The following is a 26,561-nucleotide window of genomic DNA, read 5'->3' on the forward strand; positions in this document are numbered from 1 at the left end:
CTCTGTTATCAGAATCCACTCCATTCTTGTTATCCTCCATATGACCCACCTACTCTTTGACCTCCTCCAGCTCATGGAAAAGCCACTTGATTGATCTGAAGTTATCAATCATACTGTTGCAAGCATTGTTCAAAAGGTTCAACCCAGATTCCCTAGCATTATCTGAAATAGCCACAATCGCTAGGTCTATGAGATCTTCAAGCCGCTCCTCTTCTTGGTTATCCACAAGGACCTGCGGGTTCATGGCCTCTCTAAAAATGCCCATTTTCGAGGTCCTAACATTAAAGTTTTTCCAAGTTTTCCTCCCGTCTTTGACCTGCACCTCCCCACCATCAGTCTCAGAATCCATTTTTTGCTCCTCAGGTTGGGCTTGAGTATGGATAGGAGAAAGAGGCAGCGAAGACATATCTTGTTCTTGCTGCATATTTTCATCCTCCAGACCCTCCCTCTTGCGTTTCTTCCCTCCCCGGTCTTCCTTATTTACCTCCTGCATCTCCTTTTCCTCCTCTTTCGTCTCCACATCCTCCTCATCATCACTGTCAACCCTCACATCCTTCACATGACGCTTCTGCCCATGAGCCCTAGGGTTTTTCCTACTTGAGGGAATGGAAGAAGGCGAATTCTTGACCTGAAGGGTGACAATTTTATCTACGGAAGAAATCTCGCCATCCTCAGAGCTAAAGCTCTGGATATCATCCGAGTCTGAAGAGAAGCTAGTCAGGATTCCAATCTAGTATATATTATATTGGTAGGGACCAGGATGAAGATATTTCTTGTGGGGTTTTCTTCTAGTGATATTCTAACTCTTACATCATTAGCATAGGTTTTGAATGCTATACTGCAGGCTATGTTGCTGGTCCTGATGATGTTAGTGGTATGCAATTGGTTCAATGTTAACAGGGCTATCACACACTACTTCATTTGGGATCCACGTGGAGGTTGGAGTTCATTGTGTTGCTGGATTGCTTGAGGGCAAGCAATTGCAGGGAGGGCGGACTGCAATGTCCCCATCTTTTTAGTATCTCAATGGAGTTCTTAGCCTTTACATTCTCCGAAGGCTAAGTGGAGAAATAAGAAGAAATTGATTAAATTAATTTCTTATAAAGTCATTAAATAAATTAAAATTAAAAGGTGACTTTATATTTAATTAATTTAATTAAAAGTGACTAAAGTTAAATAAATAAATTATAAGAATCTTCTAGATGGAGGAATTAAATATTATTTTATTTCTTCTAGAAGGAGGTCCATCTATTGGAGGAAAAGAATAAAAAGGGAAGGCAGCCTCATTGTTGAGCATCGAATGTGTTGCTTTCTACTCTTCCGGATAACTTGTGGAGCCAAGGGTTTCTGCAGTTGCTACATTATTAATTGGGAACGAACACTCCCATTGATTTGCATAATCGAGGTGGTGAAACATCTCCCGAAGGGTTGCAGGTGTCGGAGAAGAAAAATCAGTCTTTTCATTGTGCCAAATTTGTGGCCTAGGGCTAGATTTGTGGAGTAAGAGATAAGTTGGATATTGCTACAGTAACTTTGCTACAGTGTCGTCGCTATAGTAACTTGCTATAGTGTTGTCGCTACAGTGTCAATGCTGCCACAGGAACTTGCTACAATAAAAATCTAGATTCCCTTGAGCAGTTTTCTAGGTTCATATCTAATTCATTTGTAATGCACGGAGGTTAGATTTGAATATTTTAGAGCATGTGAAGAATTTAAAGATCATTTGTAATCTGATTTATATCAGAATTGTTGCCCTAATGTCTTATTGATGTAGATGGATGTTTTCTCATTTATAGTCAATGTACGGAACTTGCTACAGTGTTGTCGCTACAGTGTCAATGCTGCCACAGGAACTTGCTACAATAAAAATCTAGATTCCCTTGAGCAGTTTTCCAGGTTCCTATCTAATTCATTTGTAATACACGGAGGTTAGATTTGAATATTTTAAAGCATGTGAAGAATTTAAAGATCATTTGTAATATGATTTATATCAGAATTGTTGCCCTAATGTCTTATTGATGTAGATGGATGTTTTCTCATTTATAGTCAATGCTCAATGTTTCAAAAAAATACAAAAACATTTGTTGTTGGTTGTTTGGAGTTTTGCAAGCGTATCAATTAAAGTTTGGCATTTACAAAGAAATCAGAATTTAGATCTGCAATATATATATCCCTTGTGTGCAAAGTGTTTGATGAAATTCTCAAGTTAGCAATCACGAAATAAAGATCAGAATTGCACCAGATATTACAGTGGTATTAGAGCTTGCTTGCAAAGTGTTTGACAAAATGTCAAACAACTGAATTAGAGAAGAATTTGGTGTTTCTCGAAGTTATAACAGGTTGGGGTTATTACAATGGGCTAAGGAGACAGAAAAAGTTGAAGATGGCTGAGAAGTAGTGGAAGGCAAGAAGGAAAAGAGATCCAGGAAAGTTGGAGAATTTGATATGAACCTTCGATCTCATATCAAGTGTGGGTCTAAATGTAATGTTTGACTACGAGGCCTGTTAAGGGGTTTCTGATAGCATATGTTTCTAGGAGCTGGATCCCCTTTTATATCCAGCACTGATTTGGGCCAGGTCAAAAGCCAATCTTAAATAAATAAATAATTTTGTTCTGATCAAAACAAAAAAAATGCAACTAGATGTCATCTGTAGAGTATAAATTATTTACCAAGTGGAAGGCCCACTGCTGCACCTAGAACTGAACCTGCCACTACATTTCTCGCTCGCCAACGAAAGGATCCTGGTACTGTCCAAGAAATATTTGTTCCAGTTAATATAACTTACCCAGACAAAGCAAAAGAGATCATTTGCCCAAACAAAAAATTCTGAATGGCAGACCACACATAATTCTCTATTCTAAAAGTTATAAAATTAAAAATTTGGCAAATTCTTTCTAAAATGAGCAAAATATTTACACAACAGTCCAAATATTGCAGCAGTTGCAGATCCTGCTCCAGCAACATTGTATGAATCATAAACACCACGATGTTCTGCAAGAAGTTGTTGTAAGCAACCAAAACATGCTGTAAATAAACCAAGTTTTGCTCCACCCAAAATTGAGCCTCGTGCCACTCTAATGAATCGCTTCTCCATTGCATCTCTCTTTATTCTATACTGCTCTCTCTTGTCAGCTGTGCTTCCAAGTTTTAACATTACCTCTGCATCCTTGCTCTGACACAAAAACCAGCCAGATGAAAGAAATTACCATGACTGCATAATAAGTGACTCCCATAGGTTTCTAAAGAATTAGATGGGGCTAATGATTCAAAATAAATGGTTTTCGGAAAATTCCTTAGCAAAGCTGGGAATGTCAACTCCACAAAACAAAAAGCAATAGAATGTTGGTGTCCGGACAGCATTCATTACATATCACACCCATCTAGCGCCAACTTGACAACAAGGGTTCATTCTGAACCCAACTATTATTTTTAGTTTTAGAGATTAATATAGCATAACCCATTATCCATTTTCCATATCTAACATACATCATGGTTTTACCCAGTCTCTAACATAACATACAGAAAAAGGCTAGCAGGCTCAACTCCAGTGACATTAAATGGATGATATACTACATTGCTCCTCTAAGATCTTAGGATGTATATTTTAATATTGAGACAAGGTGAAAGTGCTACCTTTCTTAAATAGAAGCACCTCTTATTAGATAAATATGAGAGCATTTCAGACATCATCTCATCTGTGTTTAAATCATTGTAATATCCCCAATTCAGGACCTCAAAGATACATGGTTTGATAAGTTTTAATTAAAGAATGAAACTTATTAACATGAATTAGCAGCATGCACATGTACAGAATAGAGTCACAGACTCACAGTCACATTAACAAAGATCTAGCAGATCATCTAAATATGATTAAAAGTAATGTATATGGCTCACAAATAAAAAATCAATGGTGAAGGTCATTGGTAATAATCACATATGCTTATTGTTGAAGATTGTACCTGGGATAGAGATCTTTATCTCTGATTCTGTCATATGTTTAAATAAAGAGAAAATATTTATGATAATATTTAAGATAAATATGAAGAGAGAGGTGACATGCATCATGTGAAGATGTATGTGTTTAGAAATATGAAAAGACTTGTTTTTGGAAATTCAAGGAACCTTCGGTTGAGATGTGAAAACTGTCTGAATCTTATATATGTATGATTATTTTGTGTGTTACATAAATCAAGTGAAAGAATTGTACTTGAACATTTTATTATCAATAAAAAGGATATTTTGATTTTCTGGTATGGCTGGGTTTTTCCCTTCAAGTGGAAGGGTTTTCCTAGGATAATCTCGTGTCTTTTGTGCATCTTTATTCTAATTTTCTTATTGCTGTTCATCATTATTTTCTGGCAAAATATTAACATGGTATCAGAGCGGGTTTGATTACACAAATGATAGAAGTCTCTTTTCTTTTTCGTATATCCAATAAAAATTGGATGTGTTAAATTAATGTAGCTCCAAGAAGAGATCAATTACTTGCAGCTGTTCTTTATTCAAGTTCTGTTCGAGCCTCTGCATCTTTCATTTATCGTGGCTTGGGAAGGCATCTTCTTTTTCTCGCTATGCTGTTGATGCTAATCCTCAGCTCTCGGTTCTCTTAGTAACTGATGTGATTATCATTCCTTTGGTTCATTTACATCCAGAGATGTTGTCCGACTTCCTATATCAGGTTGTACGGTTCTATGTTATCAGTTTCCTTTCATATTTTGGTTCAAGCTCGTGTTGATGTTCCTCTACATTCTTTGGTTCCTATTTCTCATATCATCAAGAGCAGGTTTTTGTATTCTACATAGTTACACTGCCCTACGAGACAGAAGAGACAGCGGGATGGGGTGACAAGTTTCCGAGATCGGGGGATAGAGTGGCCTTGATTTGGGGACGGCAAGGGGACAGCAGCAGGGGATAGAGGGTTGTCGGGGGGAGCAGAGGTGTATATACTATACATATGGTACTTGAAATGCTAGTTATGAAAAGATATACTACAATTATATAATATAAGATATAAAGATGTAAAAAACTTAAACATTGAACATTGCATTGAAGTTTTGAACTAGAACATTATGATTCATGATTAAATGACAAACAATGAACATTGAACATCAACAAATGAAAGAGTGTCAAATTAATAAATTATATAATTTTAAACTTATAATATGTATGAATATTAGTCGTCAAATATAGGAATGCAAATGTGAATAAAAATAACAAATAGAAGGCTTTTGAACAGACGTCACTCCCATAACGCTCCCATAACCTAGCTTTATTTTTATTTTTTTAATGTCCCCCATCTTGTTGCCGTAGGAGGCGTCCCGACGTCCCCCCTTGCACCCGCAGGGGACACGGAGACGTCTCACCGTCTCCAATAGAGGTGGCACTTTGAGTGGCATCGCCCGAGATGTCGTCCCCCTGTCTCTGGTGCGGCCCAGTTTTGGTGGGGAGACGCATCCCTGTGTTACACTAGTATTCTGTCAAGATTCTATCAAGACCATATTTGTTATTCTTTGTTCATGTTTCTGAGACATGTCTTCAGTGGAAGTTACCACTCAATTATTTGTTAACATTTTGTAATTATTATTCGAGCCGAATCCTTTACCTGCGATAACCATTTATTTCTTTTATTTTGGATGCCTCTTTTAAGGCAGCTGTGTCATGACATGGCACTGTATTTTCTTCATGGATCAGGTGGCTCGACTATATATGTATGACATCTTACTTGTCGATGAGGGATATTTACAAGCGTTGTCAGAAACTGAGGTTGTATGAAATTCTATGCTTGTTAGGAATGCTCAAGCTGTGTCTTTACTATTATGGAAATTCTTTGTGTAACTGTTGTTTGTCCAAGCTGTACAATGATTGAAAATTGACGAGAAAAAGTCTTCTTTGTTATTTCTTTCGGTATTTTGGAATCATCATTCACTAGCTTTGTGATGTTTGTATTGTGGTTTTCCAAATTTTGATCACTATATGATTTTTGTATTCGAGCTTGCAATTGAAGGACTGTGTTAAGGTAAAGGTTGTGAGGAGTGTAGTGTTCATGTCTTCAATAAGCACAGTTTCAACCATTGAAGATGGGAAGTGTACACAGACTGTCGATGAAACATTCTAGGCATTTGTCAATCATGTCAAAGCGACCTTTCAAGCTATATTCGTTATAGATACACTAAGGCTTGTTGTTGAGATACTTATTATTGTTTCAATATCAAAATTACAATGCACAGTGTTGTTGTTAAACATAATCTCACACGAAGATGATTTTGAGGTAAGAGACATCTTAGATATGGAAATATTACAAGAAGTATACTTTTCAGCGCAGTACAAGTATCTACACTTCGTCATAAGCTGATCTTCCTGATTTACAGTCGTTATACTATATGTCGTGGGCTAGCGATTCTAGCAATTGTGTAGGCTTTTTGTTTCAATGTGCTTAACAGAACTCATATTATTGCTAGATGTAAACCCTCAACCCCACATTTCATTGAGCATTATCAGCATAGTCTTTTAACCTGGTCTTCTGAAAGCATGTATAATCCTTTTCAGCCAATCATTATTTTAGTCTTAATGTTTATAGGGTGTTGACAACATTGATACTCATGTGGCAGGTTTTGTTTAGAAAAATTATCGTGGAGCTTGAATGTACCTTCATAATCCCAACTAAGCTTTTTAATTTTCTTATTTGATTATGGTTCTTTCTGATATTGTTCTCTGAGATTGTATCTGATTAATATTGTGACCTTCAAAAGAGTGTTATTTGTGAAGGAAATAAATTGTCAATGCTGGCTATGGTGTATTTTTGTGCTTTCACTTCGCCTGAAAAACATTGTGGTTGAATGATGCACAAGAGGTGTGTGGACGCGTGTTTGGATGTATATTCTGCAAAAGAAATCAATATCACTCTATGATAGGTTGATCTCTCTTGGCTGCAGGGTGAAAGAAGAAGCAATGAGATGAGGATGTTGTTTTGATGATACATATTCAGAGGGAGATGTTTTAGCTTCAAAGGGAGGTTACATCAACTATCTTCCCATGATCATCAAATCTATCCCTGTTTAGAGGAAGCCTCTGTGAAATATTTGTCATTCTTACGTATGTTTTTAATAAGTTTCAATCTATGAAGGAGGAGTTTGAGGTGAAATCCCTTGTTAACGAATTCTTCTCTGTAAGGAGAAATTCGAGGTGAAATTGCTTTTTAATGAGTTCTTCTTTGTGAGAGACGTTTGAGGTGAAATCCCTTGTTCCACCCTCTACAAGTAGGTATGGTGAATCCACCCTCTGCGATGAGGCATTGTGCAAATGCATTCTTCTCTAGGAGAAGTTTGAGGTGAAAACCCTTTGGATCCACCCTCTGCAATGAGGCATGGAGGAAATGCATTCTTCTCTGGGTGAACTCTGAGGTGAAAGCCCTTGTTGCACCATCTGTGATGAGGCATGGTGGAAATGCACTCTTCTCAGGGAGAAGTTTAAGGTGAAAGCCCTCATTCCACCCTCTGCGATGAGGCATGGTGTAAGTCATGTGTTTCACTCCATGATGTTAATCTTGTGCTACCATGATGAATTATGTTATGCTGAGATAACAAGTTTTTATGAGAATGTATGTGATGAGAATTTATCATTGATATCTTTGATTGCCGCTATGTGTGACTACCATCCAAAAATCTCTCTCCTACTAATAGGGAGCATTGAAGATTATAGCTTTTATACAGATCTTTATCTCTGATTTTGTCATATGTTGAAAAAAAGAGAATATATTTATGATAATATTTAAGATAAATATGAAGAGACATGTGATATGCCTCATGCGAAGAGGTATGCATTCGGAAATTAAAAAAGACTTGTTTTTGGAAATTCAAGTGACCTTCGGTTGTGATGTAAAGAGTTCCTCAATTTTATATTTATGCATGATTCCTTTGTGTGTTCCATACATCAAATGAAAAGCGTTGTACTTGAACATTTTATTATCAATAAAAGAGATATTTTCTGGTGTGGTTGGGATTTTCCCTTCAAGTGGAAGGGTTTTCCTAGGATAATCTCGTGCCTTTCTTGCGTCTTTATTCTACTTTTCTTTTTTTTATTCATCATTATTTTCTGGCAAAATATTAGCATCATATCAGAGCGGGTTTGATTACAACAATGAAGTCTCTTTTATTTTTCGTATATGCGATGAAAATTGGATGTGTTAAATTTATGTAGCTGCAAGAAATGATCAATTACCTGCACTTGTTCTTTATTTCAAGTTTCATTCAAGCCTCTGAATCTTTCTTTTATTGTGGCTTGAGAAGGAATCTCCTTTTTCTCACTATGTTGTCAATGGTATTCTTCAGCTCTCGTCTCTTAGTAACTGATGTGATTATCATTCCTTTGGTTCATTTACATCCACGGATGTCATTTGACTTCCTCCATCAGGTTGTATGGTTCTATGTTATCAGTTTTCTTTTTTTATTTTACTTCAAGCTCTTGTGTTGATGTTCATCTACGTTCTTTGGTTCCTATGTCTCATATCATCAGGAGCTAGTTCTTGTATTCTGTTGAGACTCTACCAGGACCATATTTGTTATTCTTTGTTCACATTTTTGAGACTTGTTTCCAGTGGAAGTTACCACTAATTATCTGCAACGTTTTGTAATTATTATTCAAGTTGAATCCTTTACCTATGATCACCATTTATTTCTTTTATTTTGCATGCCTCTTTCAAGGTGGTTGTGTCATGATATGGCATCGTGTTTTCTTCATGGATGAGGCGGCTCGAGTGTAGATGTATGACATCTTATTTGCCAATGATGAATATTTAAGAGCGTCATCAGGTTTTGAGGTTGTGTGATATTCTATATTGGTTAGAAACACTCAAGCTGGGTGTGTCTTCACTACTATGGAGATTCTTTGTATAATTGTCGCCTTTCCAAGCTGTACAACTATTCGAAATTGGAGCGGAATAGTATTCTTTGTTATTTCTTTTGGTATTATGGAGTCATTGGTGATTGGGTTTGCATTATGTGTGTAAACTGTGAGATCCAAATTTTGATAATTGTATGATTTTCGTATTTGAGCCTGTTATTGAAGGCTTGTGTTAAAGCCAACAGTGTGAGGACAGTAGAGTTCACATCTTCAAAAAGCACATTTACGACCATTGAAGAAGATGGGAAGTGTACATAGACTATCAATAAAACATTATGGGCATCTGTAAATCATGTCAAAGCAACCTCTCAGGTTTTATTGGTTATCGATACATTGAGGCTTGCCATTGAGATAGAAGATTACATCGTTATTGCTTCAATCTCGAAATTACATTGCACAGTGCCGTCATTGAACATAATTTCACATAGAGGTGATTTTGAAGTAAGAAACATCTTCGATGTGGCAGTATTGCAAGCAATTACATGTAAATCTCTCCATTTTGAAGTATTTGGTGTTCAATAGAGCTATACAAGTCTTGTTTGTGCATAATACTTTTCAGCACGGTACAGATATCTACTCTTCATCTTAAGCTGATCTTTCCAATTTACAATCATTATATAATATGCCGTGGGCTAGCGATTCTGGCAATTTTGTTGGTTTTTGTTTCAACGTGCTTAAAAGAACTCATATTATTGTCATATCTAAACCTTGAATCCCCCATTTCATTGAGCATTGTCACCATAGTCTTTTAACTTGATCTTCTAAAAGCATGTATAATCATTTTCGACCGATCATTCTTTTAGTCTTAATGTTTATTGGTTGTTTACAACATTGATGCTAGTGCTACAGATTTTGTTTAATATATTTATCGTGAAGCTTGAATGTGCCTTCATAATCCCAGCTAAGCTTATTAATCTACTTATCTGATTATGGTTCTTTCTAAAATTGTGTTTGATTATTGGCATGGCCTTCATAAGAGTGTTATTTATGAAGGAAATTATTATTAATGATGGTTGAGGTGCATTTTTGTGCCTTTACTTCACTTGAAAATCATTGTGGATGAATGACGCACAAGAGGTGTATGGACACATGTTTGGACATATATCTTGTAAAAGAACTCTTCTATAAATAATGGTACTTTTCTTAGCATTAATTTATAAATATCCCTCTATGATAGGTCGATCTTTCTTGACTGCAGCGTGTAGGAAGAAGCAATGAGATGAGGATATTTCTTTAATGATACATATTCAAAGGGAGATGTTTTAGCTTCAAAGGGAGGTTACATCAGCTATCTTCTTGTGATGATCAAAGTTGTCCCTATTGAGAGGGAGCCTTTGTGATATCTCTATCATTTCTATACATGTTAATAAGTTCTTCTTTGTGATGGAAAGTGATGGAAAAGTTCGAGGTGGAATCCATTGTTAACAAGTTGCTCTCTATGAAGGAGAAGTTTAAGGTGAAATCCCTTGCTAACAAGTTCTTCTATGCAAGCGAAGTTCGAGGTGAAACCCTAACAAAGAAGTTCGAGGTAAAATTTCTTGTTCCATCCTCTACAAGTAGGTACGGTGGATCCACCCTTTACGATGAGGCATGATGGAAATGCATTCTTCTTTGAGAGAAGTTAAAGGTGAAGGCTCTTGGGTCCTGTTGGGTGGATATTTTGCAACTGATAGTTTTGGGTAAAATCCAGTCGCAAAATAGGATAACCAGCCACAACGTGTGAGACAGAGTCTCTCCAACCTTAAAGGGAAGGCTCCACCTTCTCACTGTTTCGTGGATCAACTCAAGGTAAGCAAGAAGTTGAGAGATTCTATAAATGGGTGTTACCAATATTCTTCCCTCTTAACTTTCAAGAAAGAATCCACTAACTCGTGGAGCGAGTAATGGGCAAGGTGAAATCTCTAATTACACTTCTATCTAAAAGCTAAAAATAGTGATACCGATAAACCAACACTAACTCAAAGGCTAGCGGAAAGTGTACCAATTTGGCTCTAAGTCCGGTTGTAATTCTGTACGAATAAGCTTTACTAATAGGGCACAAAGTCTTCCAAAAGTAAAGATATCTTAACTATTTTGCGAATCAAGAAAGAGATATAAGCTACAGACAAAGCTCTTAACTATACATCTCCACAATTGCTCCTAGTCAAAGCTTCGATTCCAGTTGCTTCTTAACTCTTTTTATACTCAATTATCAAGAATAGAAGATCACATAAACCAAAGATAACATATGCAAATCACAGACAAAGCTTCTAATTCGCACAAGTAACAATCTCACTCAATCAAAGTTAAGTCTCAAATTCTCAATTGCTCCTTTGTATTCACTTTTTTATCAAAATAGTGCTACACAAACAAAGTTCTGCTGGCACAATTTCTCCAGAGCTCTCTTCCATACAATAAAAGATGATTTTACAATGAGGCGGCACTCCTTTATATAGGCACAGGAGTTGAGAAAAAGATATAGGAAAAAGTGGGAGCAACTCAACCAACTTTGATCAAGTCTAACTAGAAGAGAAATTATTGGGTTACATGCAGTCACACATGCAACTTGCATTACATGTAATTACACATTTTCATGCAATGCATCCTCCTTGATCTACAAACATAAATAGAAACAAAATAACAATCTTAAAGATTGTTCTTTAGTGCCTTGAACTTGATAATAACATCACACACTGTAGGAAGATCAAATATCTCCATTGTCTTTGATATTGCCTCTATCCTTACTGCATCTACATATGTTGATTTCACAACCTTAGAATTTGTCCTCAAAGAATCTAGCAAGTGTTTTGACGAAGATTTATAAAGGAAAAACTTGTTCATCGTGTGAGAACCAAAATCCTCAGAATCTAAATCAGCATTGATCCTAATTGTATATTTTGAACTTTCTCTTTCAACTGCAATCAGATTACCATGTTCGTCAAGAATCTGACATCCCATTTGCTCTAAATCACATGTAATCTATCATCTGACAATCTCCAAGAGCTGTTTGCAACTTTGTAACCAGTTTTCTCAATGTTTCTTCTTTATAACCTATAAGCCCTTGATACCTGAAGAACATTTCACAAGATGGAAGAATGTCACATGAAACCATGGCATCTAAATCAAATTTAGCAATCTCATCCCAATCACTGAGAATCTCTTTCAAATCATCCGCTTCTTGAGTCAAGGAAGAAGTCAAGCCTTGCTCCATTGCATTCATATCTTTGATATGCTTAAGAATTGTAAATGTTTCTGTAATGGCTCGAACTCATTTAGAAATGACTTCCCCTATCCAAGACTCAGCGGCTTCAATCAGCATTCTTTCCTTGGATGTCTAAGACACAATAACAACACTTTGAGAAGATTGTTGCCGAATGACTTCATTTAAATGATCAACCTCATGTTTGAGTTGATTCTTCTTTTCCCATAATTCATGATTGCTTTTTGACACATTAGCTAATGCATCTTGAGCATCTAGCAAGAAACTTAAACGTGCCTGCTTCCCGATTTCTACCTTAGTGAACTTGTAATCAGAACGTGTAAGTTCTTCAACAAGTTTGTCCACTAGTGGCTCAGCAACTTCTACAAACTTGGTTTTCTCCAAATCAACTAAGATCCTTGAAACAATCTTATCTTTTACAGATTTGGACTTGGTTTTCTTTATAGGGAGGTTATCCGGAGGTACAACCACTTTCCTTCTCTTCATTGTGACCCTGCTCAACCATGCAGGCAAGCTGATAACTTCCATCTATGGAGATAGGAATAGTGGAGACCATTGGCATTGATCCTTATTGTATCTCTGTTGTGACTGAGCAAGATTCAATTTACAAAGCTGAATTCATAGGTGCATGATGAGAGGATTCTGTCATGAATAGCTCAAAACCTATCAAAGATGTATCAAGTTGAGAAACTTGACCCTTTGTAAGAGTTGGAAAATCTTCGAACACACTTCCCAAATGTTTATATTGTTCACTTGCTAAAATGAAAGGAGCAGATGAAGAAATAGGAAGAGCCAACGCGTTGACTTTTGAAACTAGAAAGGTGTGAAAACAGTGGAAAATGAATCCACATCATCATCTATCTCATCCAAAAAAGGTGCTTCATGCATGGATGGTGCATGAGCCTGTATAGGTCTTGGAGGAGATATGATCATAACTTCCCCTTCTTCCTCCTCATCTTCTTCGTCTGATTTTGTTTCTGATTCCTCCTCTAATTCTTGAACTAGTTCAGGGATTTGAGATGATTTAGATCCCTTTTGGCCCTTCAACTTGAATTTAAGAGACCTTTTTGCATCAGAAGAAGAAGCTCCATCTTTACATGTTATTTTCAGCTGTGACTTCCTTCCAGGAAGACCAAAGCTTCCACAATCCAAACCCAACTTCGGATTAACCCTTTTGAGGCCTTTAATTTTCAGCCACTTGTTGGTGTTTGCTAAAATGGATTGAAATCTATCAAGAATGGATGTACCTTCCTTCTGCTGCAATTGAATGGAAAAAGGGCATCATTTATCAAAACCTGCCTGATGATATTCAATTTGAAAATCCGATGGCATTTCAAGCATGTTAAGATCAATGATTTGCTGCAAAGTTAATCTGCAATAATCCATCCTCATTATATCCAATTTTGTTTGCATGTCAATCCAAACATCCTTGATGTGATGAACATGTGTGAAAGCCCTCTTGATTTGACAATTCATCTCTCTATAATCAAAGTCAAATCTGGCTTTGAATTTCTTCAAAGTGATCAGCTGCAATTCTACTTCTATATTTTCTGCTTTATGTACAGAATTGATCAAATAATTGTCAATTACCAAGGGTTTGGTAGAAGAAATACCAAAACCAGTTCTAGGTAAAGCATGCTGATCAGATTGAACTTCCATGAGTTGTTTGGCTAATTCCATCAAAATGATCTTATCAATAGCATACCTAGGTAAGGTATACGACTCACTTTTAAAATATCCAACCCTCAAGTAAGTAAAAGTTGGAATTTGGATAAAGATACAACCGTATTGATTTACCTTTTCCCAAGCTTCATCAGATACCCTTTTGATGGATAACTGTCTATCAAACAAACACTAGAAATGCCCAAAGAAAGCATCCTGAACTCTTCTTAAATGAAACTCACTATTAGTCAGAGCGATCTAATCATAGTAATCCCAAACTGAAATCTATAGACGATCTCCTTTGGTTGAGAGTCCGGAGAATGATCCCATGGCAGCAACAATATAAATAGGGTAGCAATTCATATAAAAAGGCACTGAAGTTTCTAAATTGAGCAATTGTTGAAAGAGTGCAATACTAATCAGTTCTCCCCAAAAGATATGTTCTTTATTTTCCATGAATTGGAAGATGAATTTGTACATCCATGGGTCAAAATCAGTAGAATCCACAAACCCTGCTAAGAAGAATGATGAGATCTTTGTATTCCTATTTGAAATTACACCTGTGAGCGGTCTTTGGCCATCTCAAGAAGTTGTTCCTCTTGGTATCCAACCAGTATTGATTTACATACTTCTGATAATCTCCCTTCTTCTCATTCCATATTTCCAAAGATGATTCTTTGTTCAAATCTACACATTCTGCATTATGTGGCACTTTGAAAATTTGTTCGATAACTTCTGGATCAAGACTAATAACAACTCTGCCATCAAGATCCTTGATCATCTTTGACTTTGGGCTCAAACATTTTGCGCATCTGAGAACAAACTCAGGTTCCATAGCAGCCATGGCAAACGTAGATACCAAGTGAATATGACTTCTCTTGATACATTTCATCTCATGACTAACAGGGGTTTCTATTCTTCATAGAAAATCAGTCATGTCCACGTCTCCTGTTTTTGTGTCTAACACGTTGTCAAGAATAGATGTAACTTGAGATGGAGTTGCATGAGCCAACTCTTTATCAAACTAATATTTCATTTTGCCCTTAGATTTAGATTGTGAGGGCATCTCTTGCACTTGTGTTGCAACACAAAAATCCCAAAACATAAATACATCAAAGGAAATCGCCATAAAGGTTGATTCTTGATTAGCAACAAAGGTTCGGGTATGGATTAGATACTTTGTAGACCCAATGAGATGATCTCAAAAAGAGACATCATAAATATGCAATGGATGAAAATGGAAGATGGAACGAAACACTATGAAAGTGGAAATGGAAGGAAATGGATATGTGTGAAGGTGGAACGGAACGCATGGGAATGTGTGCAAATGGAAATCGCTGATTTTGAAAAAGTGACTTAGGTTTTCAAAATGTTATTGCACGGAAAATGGATTACATGTAAATGCAACATGTAATGAAGAATGAAAAGTGAGATGAGATGTGGATGCGGAAGGACAATGAGCTTACATGTAAGTGCAGACAACGGATGAGATGCGAAGTGTGTGTAATGACACAGGAAGTGGAAAAACATATATTTGCTCATGGAGGCATAAGTGCATATGGAAAGATGGAAATGGAATGTAGCTCGAGGTGAAATGAACTTTATAGTCATCTTTGTGGAAAGGTGAAGTCAAAATACATAGAAAAACATGCACATGAAATTTTTGGCCTTGCAAAAAGTGACTAAGTCAAAAACGGGTTTTAGAGATGCAATTACACGTAAGACTTTTCATGTAATCATGTTGTGCAATTGGATGCAAAAAGTGAGATGAGTGGAAATAGAAATGGAAAATGAGATTACATGTATGTACGGATGATGAATGAGATGAAATACATGTACTCGCATTTGACGAATGAGATGCGAAGTGTTGTGGCATGAAAAGATGGAAATGGAATGTGATGATGCTCTTGCATGAAATGGAAGATGGAGTGAAAAAAAACATGACCAAGTTCTTGGGAAAGAACTTGCAACTTCTCCAAAATGGAGAAAATCCGAAAAGCAAACACAAAAACAAAACTTTAAAAGAAAAACGTACCTTTGGCAAATGACTCAAACATGTCAACAAGCAAAGCACTTCAATATGCAATTTCGAATTTGGAGTTTGGGAAAAAACTAAAAGTATGAAAATGAACCATTTCATCATTTTTAAAGGAAACACACACTTTTTATAGCAACAAAATCAACAAGTGTAAAACATCAAGCTAAAACATGCACAAAATTAGTAAGATAAGTACAAATTTATTAGCAAGAAGGAAAATGTCCACTTACATGATGATTATGTGCCAAAAATGAAGGAGGGAAAAGCTACAATATTGAAAAATTCTCCAACAAACTTAGATCTTTTCAAACTTTGCAAGAGAAATCCGTAGTTGGCAGCAAATGAGACGTTTTTTATGCATAATTCCAAAAACGTGCCCTAAGAATGCTCAAACTTCAACGATTTGAGCAAATGCATGTTCATGGGACGTTTTTGGATAAAAAAGTGGTTCAAATCTATCATGTTATAAGTCGTTTTTGACCTTTGAATACAAAAACGTGCCCTTCAATGACCAAAACATGCATTTAAAACACCAAATGTTTCTTCCTTACCCCAAAACGTGACAAAAAAAACTCCAAAAATGGGTTTTTTTCCAAAAACGTGGGTCAATTAGAGGATGAAAAATGATGTTTTCAGCAAGAAGATTCAATGTTTTTACCATGGAAACACTTGGATTAGCAAAAACGACCCTAAAGGAGAAGATTTGAAGAAATTCCATGGAAGAAATCAAGTAAAAACACCAAAAGCATGCTCTTGAGAGCCAAATGCATGAAGCTTTTCCAAAAATGGGTTTTGGAAAGGCAAAAACATGTGTTTCAATGCAAAACGCACCTTTTGGAGGTGTATGCATATATTAAAAATGTTATATGAAACAAATCACACCTTTTTGGTGCATATGCATGTTTAAGTTACATGCATGTGCAACTCAAAGCAAAAGCTCACATTTTGTGTGCATATGCATATAACACATGTAGCTCATCTTTTTTATGTCATTACACATTTTAAGTGAGTTTAAATGCAATAGCACCAAAAAGGTCCACTTCTAAGTGATTTTACACTTAAGTTGAACTTTAAATGCAATGGCATGAGAAAGGTCCACTTTTAAGTGACTTTTACATGTAATGACATGAAAAAGGTCCACTTTTAAGTGATTTTACACATTTAAGTGATAATAATAAGCACATGTCAATTTAATTTTGATAAAATATTACTTAAGTGGGACATAAATTTTATTTACATTATCATATTAACAATTTAATGTGTAAATATAATTTAATAAGTAATATTTACTACAGCATTTGATTTAAATGTCATTAAATTAAATTGAACTATATAGTTAATATAGTCACTTAAGTGAAAAATCAAAAACCAACTCAACTTAAGAATATAACATAAAGTGCACTATAGTTACTTTAAGTGAAAATTTAATTAATAAAGTAACTTAAAAACATAACATGAAATGAATTTAAGTTATATTTTTCAAAAAGTGAATGTCAAATTAAAAATATAACATGATATTTTCAATTCGTGCAGTTGCATCAAAAAGGTCCACTTTTTGGGCACTAAAATGGCCATATCTTTTTACTGACAACTCCAATTAAGCCCCAAGTTAGATCAAATCAAAGGGAAAACCGAAAGCAATGACTTGAGCAAAACCAAATAACTAAAAACCAAGAAACACACACTCAAAAATGAAATAAAGGACAATGAAAGCATAAAAAATCAAGCATAGGCTTGACAATCAGAAAAATAAAAAAGACTTGACGAAAGCCTTCAGTAAAAGAATTTGCTACGTGAATTGGAGTTGATTGATCGATCAACATTAAGCAATCAAATAACAAATTCAACTTAGAGAGATGCGAAACTTTTACTGTTACCTGCATTTTGTGGTAACAAAATGCAGGACATCACCTAGCTCTTTCTAGGCAATGTTACCCGTTTGTTCTTAGAAACAAAGAGTGACATAAAATCTAGTTCTCTAAGTGCCTTTATCCAATCCATTGGGCAATAGAGTCAGACAAAAAAAGAAAACTAAAACTAAACTACAACTCAAAAACTATGTACAAGAGGTACTTATCTGATAATTACTGAAAGTAATGTTTCAGATGTTGTCCACTGTAGGGAAGTGGCATTGATGTTCCATCACAATATGCAATCCAAAAACTGTTTTCACCTGCAAGCTAATGAATTGTAAAAGGTCCTTGCCAAAGAGAATCAAACTTGCCATGCATTCCTTTTCGTTCTCATCTTTTGTCCCAAAGTAGAACAAGATCAACTTGAAATTCTCGATACTTGGCCTTTTTGTCAAAAAGAACTTTGACTTGTTGTTGATGAGTAGCAAGGTGTCAACCACTTCTTTCCTTCATTCCTCCAATTGTTGACGAAACATAATCCTCGTATCTAGTGCATCTAAATAAATGTCATCCTCAATGGCTCGTACCAACTTGAGAGTTGGAAGCTCTAATGTTATGAGAATCTTGGCATTGATCCCATATAGCAACTGAAAAGGTGACATTTCAATTGCTCACTTCGGAGTAATCCGATCTACCCACAAAGCATCAAACAAAGTTTTGTGCCAAGTTCTCTGATTTGAATCAACCAACTTCTTAATGATAGTCACCAGATTCTTGATGCTTGATTCTGCTTGACCATTACCTTGTGGATACTAATCTAATTCATGTGCCAAAGTAATCTCGTGGTTGAAATAGAATTCAATGACCTCCTTGGAAGAGAAAGCAGTTGCACTGTTTACAACAATATTATTTGGAACACCAAAACGTGAAATGATATTCTGCTTCAGAAAGTCACAAATTATTTCAAATGTTGAACCTTTCACTGGAATTGCTTCAACCCACTCGGTGAAGTAATTTGTTGCTACTAAAGTATGAGTATGACCCTTGCTTGAAGATGGATTAATAGTACCAATAAAATCAATTCCCCATTGTTGAAATGGCTCATCAATCACAACTGGTTTTAATGGAAGAGCAGCAAGTTTCTGCTTTCCAACAAACTGCTGACATAATTCGCATTTCTTTACCCATTGATAAGCATCTTGAAAAAGCATGGGCCAATAAAATTGTGCTCTCAAAATCTTATGTGCAGTAATAGGTGTCGAGAAGTGTCCACCACATACCTGATTATGAAAAGAATCCAAAAGTCATACTTGCTGACTTATATCAACACATCTAAGGAATGTTCCATCCATTGCTCGCTTGTAGAGACCGTTTTCCCAAAGAAAAAAACTTAAAGCTTTTAACTTGAGAGTCCTTTGTTCTTTATATGTCAAATGTAGAGGACATTCACCATAGCTCAAATAGTATGCCATATCAAAGAACCAATCATCCGCAGTGCTAACGAACAATACAGTAGGAAGAGAAGAAGAATTCTCATCTTCTACCTGCAAGAGTTCATTTTCAGCCATAAGCTGACAAAGTCCCTTACTACGAACTAACTTGGTAGGTCGTATCTCCATATCATACTCTTGAATCTTGGCTATCCAATTTCCTCTTTTAGTACCAAAATCCTGCTGAGTCAAAATAGTCTTGACAGTTGTATCTGGAACTAGAGCAATGATATGAGAATTCAAAATATAGAACCTGAAATGCTTCACTACATTGACAACAACATAAGCATGTTTCTCCATTTGACTATATTTCAATTCATGAGCCTTCAAAGGACAACTCATAAATGAACTAGGTGATTCAATACCTTCATCATTTCTTTGCATCAGAATAGTAGAAAGAGTATGCTCTGAAGCATAATTGTACATAATAAAGCTTTTTGTATAATCAAGACATACCAACACAGAAGCATGTGCTATAGCATCCTTAATCTCAGCAAATGCTTTTCTTCCTTCTTGATTCCAATGGAAAGCATTATTTCCTTTCATCAGCTCAACAATATGACGAGTTTGTTTAGCAAAATCCGATACAAACCTTCTCAAAAAAAAAAACCTTTCTAAAGAAAGAATGAACTGTTGTTTTACTTGATGGTAAAAATAAGCTTTGTATTGCTTGTACCCTTTATGGATCAATCTTAATACCTTCTTTCGACACAATGTGTCCTAGAAGTTTGCCCTCCATCAGACCAAAAATTGATTTTTTGGTATTCAAAGAGATGCCATGTTGTTTGCATCTTTCTAGAACTTGTCGAAGATGAAAGAAATTATCTTGACTTGTTTGGAATAAAGAGTCAAATCATCCAAGTATACAACAATATTGTCATTGGTCAGACCATCAAAAGTGAGATCCATTGCTCATTGAAAAGTTGCTCCAGCATTGATAAGACCAAAAGGGATCCACCTATATGCAAAAGTTCCCCATGGGGTAGTAAATGTTGTCTTATACCGATTATCTTCATGGACCTCAATTTGATTGTAACCTAAAAAGCCATCTAACATAGATAACATTTCAGAACCAATAACAACTTGTAAAACTTGGTCCATGACCGACAATGGATAATTATCCTTGAGAGATGCCTAATTGAGATTACGAAAATCCACACATATGGGAATCTCTCCATTTTTCTTTCTAACAAGAACTATATTAGCTACCCAAGACAAATGATGAATAGGAAAAATAATACCTACTTCAAGCATCTGTTGAATTTCAACCAAAATGGTACCTGAAATCTTGAGATTATATTGCCTCTGCTTTTAGCAAAAAAGAGTTGCGCCAAACTTAAGAGGAATATCATGTTGTACTTCTTTGGGACGAAAAGATTTGAGATCTTCATAAGAATAAGCTAAAACATCTTTGTATTCACGCAGCAAGGTGATAAACGTTTCCTTCTCTTCCTCGATGCACCAGTTACCAACATTAATTTCTCATATTGTTCTATAGATCTCATCCTTGTCTTTTGTTGCCCCTTAACATACCTATCATGCTTGTCAAAATGCTTTTCCAAGGAAACCAAACCCTTTGGAATCTGATTCCCTTTAAGCTGAATAACTTCATGACCAGTTTCACGATCTATCTCAGAAATTACTTCATTCAAGGCATTTTCACTTCCTTCAAAATACTTCTCATCAAAACCTTCCTTTGTTTCAAGAAAATTGATGATGTGAGTATCATCGATGAACACTTGTCAATATTCACAATTATCTAGAATACTTGGTCAATAAACCAATTATATTTCATATATATTGTCTTCAAAATCTTGGTGTGGGAGTAACAAAGTGGCTGAAACAGCAAGCAAATCAACCCAATCATTCTGCTCTCTAGGAATTACTAAAATATTGAAAGCATCGAACAACTCGATGTAATCCCAAGCTAAATCACGGTAATGTCTAAGTCGATCATTCCTCGCTTGATATTGACCCTTGACTTGACATACTACCAACTCAGCATCTCCTTTTACATGCAAATTTTGAATTCCTCTAGCTTGCTCAATGTTCAACCCTAATATCAAGGCTTCATATTCAGTTGTGTTATTGGTGTTAGGAAATTGCAACTTGTAAGAAAAAGGGAAAAATTCACCATCAAGTGAAATAAAAACAACTCCAGCACCGGACCCCATAGAAGCACAACTACCATCAAATTCCATAATCCAAACAATAGTAGAACTACTTGAACTTGCTCCAGAATCGTTCAGAATGATTTTCCCTTCAAGAGAATTAGTGGAATCACCTTTGAGAAGAATTTCTTCATCTTTAAAACAATCCATAGGATCACCTTTAGGAATAACTCGTTCCTTAGGAATAACATCTTCTTTAATGACTTCAACAGCATCAGCAAATCTTTCAGTGTCTGATAGTAATGAAGAACTTTCAAAATCAGTTCAATCTTTGGCAAACTTGGATACTTCATTGGCATGTAGGTAGTAATTACCCATTCTGGCTGACTCAAAAAGAATTTGAGCATGCGGATCATTGGACTTGACTACCACATACTTTGTTTCTCTTTCAGGCTACAACTTCTGCATAACACCTTTAACTGGTATTCTAGCTTCAATCATATCCATATTGAGTTCTCCTCCTACATCTTTACAAAAATTGCAACCAAGTAACATACCATAGGAGGCTGGTACATTAGCAACTAAGACGGTCACCTTGATCTTTTTGTCTCAGAAAGACTCAAAGGCAAACTGAGCATCTTTGATTTGTCCTTTCAAGGGCACTTGTTTATTTTCCATAGAATAATCAATCCTAAAGCATCTGCAACCTTGGTTGGCATAACATTATCAGAGGCAGAGGAATCTATGACACAATTGCTTAACTTGAAACCATTGATTAGAAGGGAAAGATAGAAAGGCTCAATCTTTCTTGGAACTAAGGATGGAATGGTTACTAAATTCTTTGGCATATTTTTAACTTCAAGGGGGCAACCAAATGAGTTTAAGTAGGATGGGATTCTTTGACAAATTTAGTAAGTCTATCCAGCTGATCCAGATAGGCCTGCAGATATTCTACATCAGACATATGAATTTTAGTCTTCTTAGCATGGCCTATGATATCAAAAGGCCTGGAAAGAATTCGCTAAAGAAGAATTGAAATGTTCAGCCTGGGTTTTAGCACTAGTATTAGGCATATTGGATTTCGAAATACTAGAAGTAGGAGTAGTTTGATCAGCACTTACTTGATTTTTAGCTAGATCATTAAGTAGGCTAGGTAATGTTGTTCCCCTCTTTGCAATGGTAATGGGCATTTGAGGAATGTCCAACTTCTTTTCAGGCTCTTCTTGTTGTTGAGCCAACTTGGTTTGTGAATGTGTCATAACTGCATAAGCTTGTGCAAAATCAATTTCATGATCTACATCATTTTATTGTATGTACCCAATAGTAGAGTCGCCAGCTGCTTGAGAATCATCATGATATAGAGCAGCAATATCCTCAGAAGGATATTCATCTTGATTATCATTCATTGGATCAGCTTCAAAGTAACCAGTAGCTATGTTACTTGGTGGTGCTTTGAGCACAAGTCTCTTCAGAGGAGGAAGCTTATTCTGATTTTTAGTTGCATAATTATTTGCAGCATTGGGATAGGGTTGCCTTGGAATATCCCTGTATGGTGCCGCAAATGAACCTTGAGATATTTGCTTCTTGAGAGAAAGAAGTTCATTTGCAAGCTTCTGAACCAATGAATTAGATGTACCTGATGAAGAAGACTCCAAGAAGGAATTGTTCTTAAATCGATTGGCATCTTTAGGAATTGTTCTTAAATGTGGAGAGGGCCCTATGCCAAGTATGGAAGTTATACACATAAACTAGATACCAATGCAATCATAATACTATACCACTAACCAGAACATACAAATTACATTGAGATGGTAAAATATCACTACCTATTGTACAAGGAATTATATTACCAATGTTCCCAATGGTACCATACCATTCCAGTTCCCAATGCTCCCTACATATAGTGCTCATGTTGGTTATGAGAACCAACCGTTGCGACTCTTGGTACAAGTGTTATCCTAACGACTCTATTAATTACCATAATTACTTTATTATGGCCTACATTAGCCTATTTTGGTTTCATGATCCATTCTAATTTGTTGAACGCCACCCCTAAGCATGTCTTCTATACTCTCACAAACCTTGGGCTCCATGACAATATGGAAAAAAATCATTATATATAGTGAAGACTTAGTAAAGTGTCCGAGTGCAATTAGAATTCAAGAGATAACCACGAGACCTTTATTAGTTTTAATAAAGCTTGGTAATTTGTCAAAATTGATATTTTTTATATCTCTAGAAATATTGTGAGAAAGATTTTCATTATGGTCAAACACCTCACTCAAAATTTCCTTTTATTAAAAATATTTCAACCATCATAAATCTATCTTGGTGACAATATTCTGCTTAGAAGGTATGCATGAACCTGAATTACCTCAAATAGGTCTTCCCCATTAGGGTAGTACCCACTCCATTGCATGGAGTACCTTTCAAAATATCCATAGATTACTCTCACAGACCTTAGAAGTGGAATTAGCGTTCTAGTCTATACCAGATCTAGTATAACATATAGAACATGATTGTGGAATTGCCACAACTTTCGAATATAGGGAATGGATTGCAAGTGAGGCCATCGCTTTGGAAGTATGCTCCAAGGAATCTCAAGATGAGGGGCCATGGGAATGGATCTTGAGATGGCATGAGTCTAGGATAGTGAAAGGACGACAATGTAAATATATATAGTACTTAAAATTTATTATAAAAAAATATACAACACATGGAAACTTCAAATTATTTAAACATATTTTATATTTAATTGAATGACCAATGCATGTGCCAAATATCTATATATTTATATTATATTCAAAACAATGATTACATTCAAAATAGAATGGCCCAATGTCCCAAATTATCACTCATGCCCAAAATCTATGCCAAAGTCCTCATCACACAATCTACTAAACTCCTCAAACTAAAGATCCTCCAAAGCAATACCAACTAATCCTATTTGTGCTACATCATCTACTCATGTTGACTCCTCTAGCTCAACATCCCATCAAGCTACAATACTCCCCTTGTACATAAGTGTGTTGTAGTCAATGAGATGCAAGGCACTATGCACAACTACAAGCTTCTTCCCACTCCTAGAGGTGAGACAGATCCTCTTAGCAAAGTTCAATAAAACTAAAAGTAAACTAATTTATCTACACAATAGAAGAACTAGAAACATATCAAAATAGACAACAAGCTAGGGTAGTATAAAAGAATTGGCCCAAGGCTCTTCATGATCCTCTTCACTTTCTGTGAGAAGAAATTGCAGTAATACTACAAGAAATGAAATTTATGGTTACCAACTTACCATACATGTCACAATGGTAACCAACAAAAAGTGGAATTCTAATTTGACTTATAAATTTAGAGTTTTAAACTTCTAATAAAATACTTATGCAACTTTGCAAAAGAAACATTTATAAATAATTTAACAAATAAATTTGAACACCTGAATAATGTTGTCAAATTTAAACATTCAGGTTTGATAATTATTGTAAAATTCAATTTGTACTTAAAACAATTTAAATTGTAAAGCCCTAGGTTCTAGATAAATTACTAAACTAAACTGAAATTGGTAAGTAGATACTTAATTGAACAATGAAATGAGAAAACTCAAAAAGGACCAAACCATACCTTGGGGTTTGAATAATGCATTGACTCGATGATATGTTAATGTCTCCATACTTCACCTACTTTCACTATTCGTAAACATTAATGCCCTCATTTACAATCTTTCTCACTCTTGCAACTTGTAACCTTATTGAAATTTGGGACTGATTGGGAAATATGGTTTTTTGAGTATTTAGGCTTGGGTGAGACCCATAGACCACCTGGCTTAGGGTTTGTAGCAAACAATTTTTTATTTAAAAAATATAAACCTTTTCTTCCTCCTTCAACATGGGATGCTTGGAAGTTTTGTAAGCAGTCAAGAGACTACTAAGGATCCCGTAGACATCTCAAGGTCACCAAGCTGTCACTAAATTAAGGGAAAATCTTAGCAACATCCACACATCAGCAGCGAAGGTAGTTCGATGGTAGACATTTCCCCGAAGTCCCTACATCCCTGAAACACGTAATATTGCCCAAGAACAAGGTTTTGGAATGACAAGTATTTTACTATTTTGGTAGGCAATGGAAACAAGGAACAACAAAGAAGTTGATGATGGTCCAGCAATTGAGAATCAATCTAGGAAGCAAATCAATAAGAAAGATTATAAAATGTCGCACTCAAACCTCCTAGTTTACTAAATAATAGGCTTGAGAACCAAACTGTAAACCGATCTAATCTTGGCCCATTGCAGAGTTTTGAAGTTCTATATTAGAGCCACAAAGTTTTACTTCAGGCCCTCCACTAAAGAGGGGATTTCATATTGTCATCTTCGATTTTTCAACTGGTTTCTTATAAAGTATAATATAATAGTAGATTTGTGGATTGACTGATTACAAACTGCATACTCTATCCGGACAATGTTTTCGTTGGGCATGATACCACCCTTCTAATTTTCTTTTTGCATAATGCATCTGAGCACTACATTTTTTTATTAATAGAAAATGAGAGAAAATTAAAACCAGAAAAAAGCTATATTGAATGGTACACACATGTCAACCCAATCTTCAAATAGACATAGAGATTCACATTTGAGGTAAATAATAGGCTTCCTGGTCATCCAAGTACTTCTATACATTTCAGAAAAGAATCAAGACATATCAGAGGAAGACACAGAAATGACTGTAATTGAATAGTTGGCACTGCAAATGAAGAGAGGAAGATGAATGTATATATCAGGACAAATGGGGATGTTTGAGGCAAAAGTAAAATATCCTATCTATTGAGCCACTTGAGATTTGCACACTACATCTCTAACCATACCTTTTTGATGAAATAAACTTTCAACTTCACAAACTATCGAGTAATAGAAACAAACCCAATACAAGTTCAAATGGTTATCAAGCAAATGGAGACTGGCGAAGAAAATATATAACTGATTTGACAAAACAGCTTCTAATAACTTACAGCTGAGGCAACTGCTTCTCTGCTGCCACCATATAGCAACCCAGCAAGAACACCTATTACAGTTGTGGCACCAAAGTCTATATTCACCTTTTTCCCTCCTGCTTCCTGTTTACACGGAGATGATGATAATTAGTTGTGCCCTTGATTGTAAAACAGAATAGAAAACATTTTAAGATGGGTACCAGCATGTCTAATAACAAGGTTATGACAAAACTGATGCCTAAATAGACAAGCCATCTTAAAAGCATTCTGATGCATATTGAAAAACTTGTATCACAGTTAAATGCCCAAGAGAAAATCAAA

General features: G+C 35.7%; 1 protein-coding gene across 1 annotated transcript in view; it reads right to left on the bottom strand.

Moving 5' to 3' along the window:
- The window catches only part of LOC149539599 (Mitochondrial import inner membrane translocase subunit Tim17/Tim22/Tim23 family protein), a 116,336-nt gene that overhangs the window by 5,737 nt on the left and 84,038 nt on the right, over positions 1 to 26,561 (bottom strand). The window contains exons 4-6 of the mRNA XM_089800828.1: positions 26,259 to 26,363; positions 2,919 to 3,174; positions 2,672 to 2,749 (exon numbers count right to left, since the gene is read on the bottom strand). Of these exons, the coding sequence (XP_089656954.1) occupies positions 2,672 to 2,749; positions 2,919 to 3,174; positions 26,259 to 26,363 (439 nt within the window). The remainder of the gene's footprint in view (positions 1 to 2,671; positions 2,750 to 2,918; positions 3,175 to 26,258; positions 26,364 to 26,561) is intronic.

The sequence above is a fragment of the Cupressus sempervirens genome, chromosome 9 (genome assembly GCF_028749045.1).
Source record: "Cupressus sempervirens isolate cs-2001-9-10 chromosome 9, ASM2874904v1, whole genome shotgun sequence".
In the NCBI taxonomy this organism is placed as follows: Eukaryota; Viridiplantae; Streptophyta; class Pinopsida; order Cupressales; family Cupressaceae; genus Cupressus; species Cupressus sempervirens.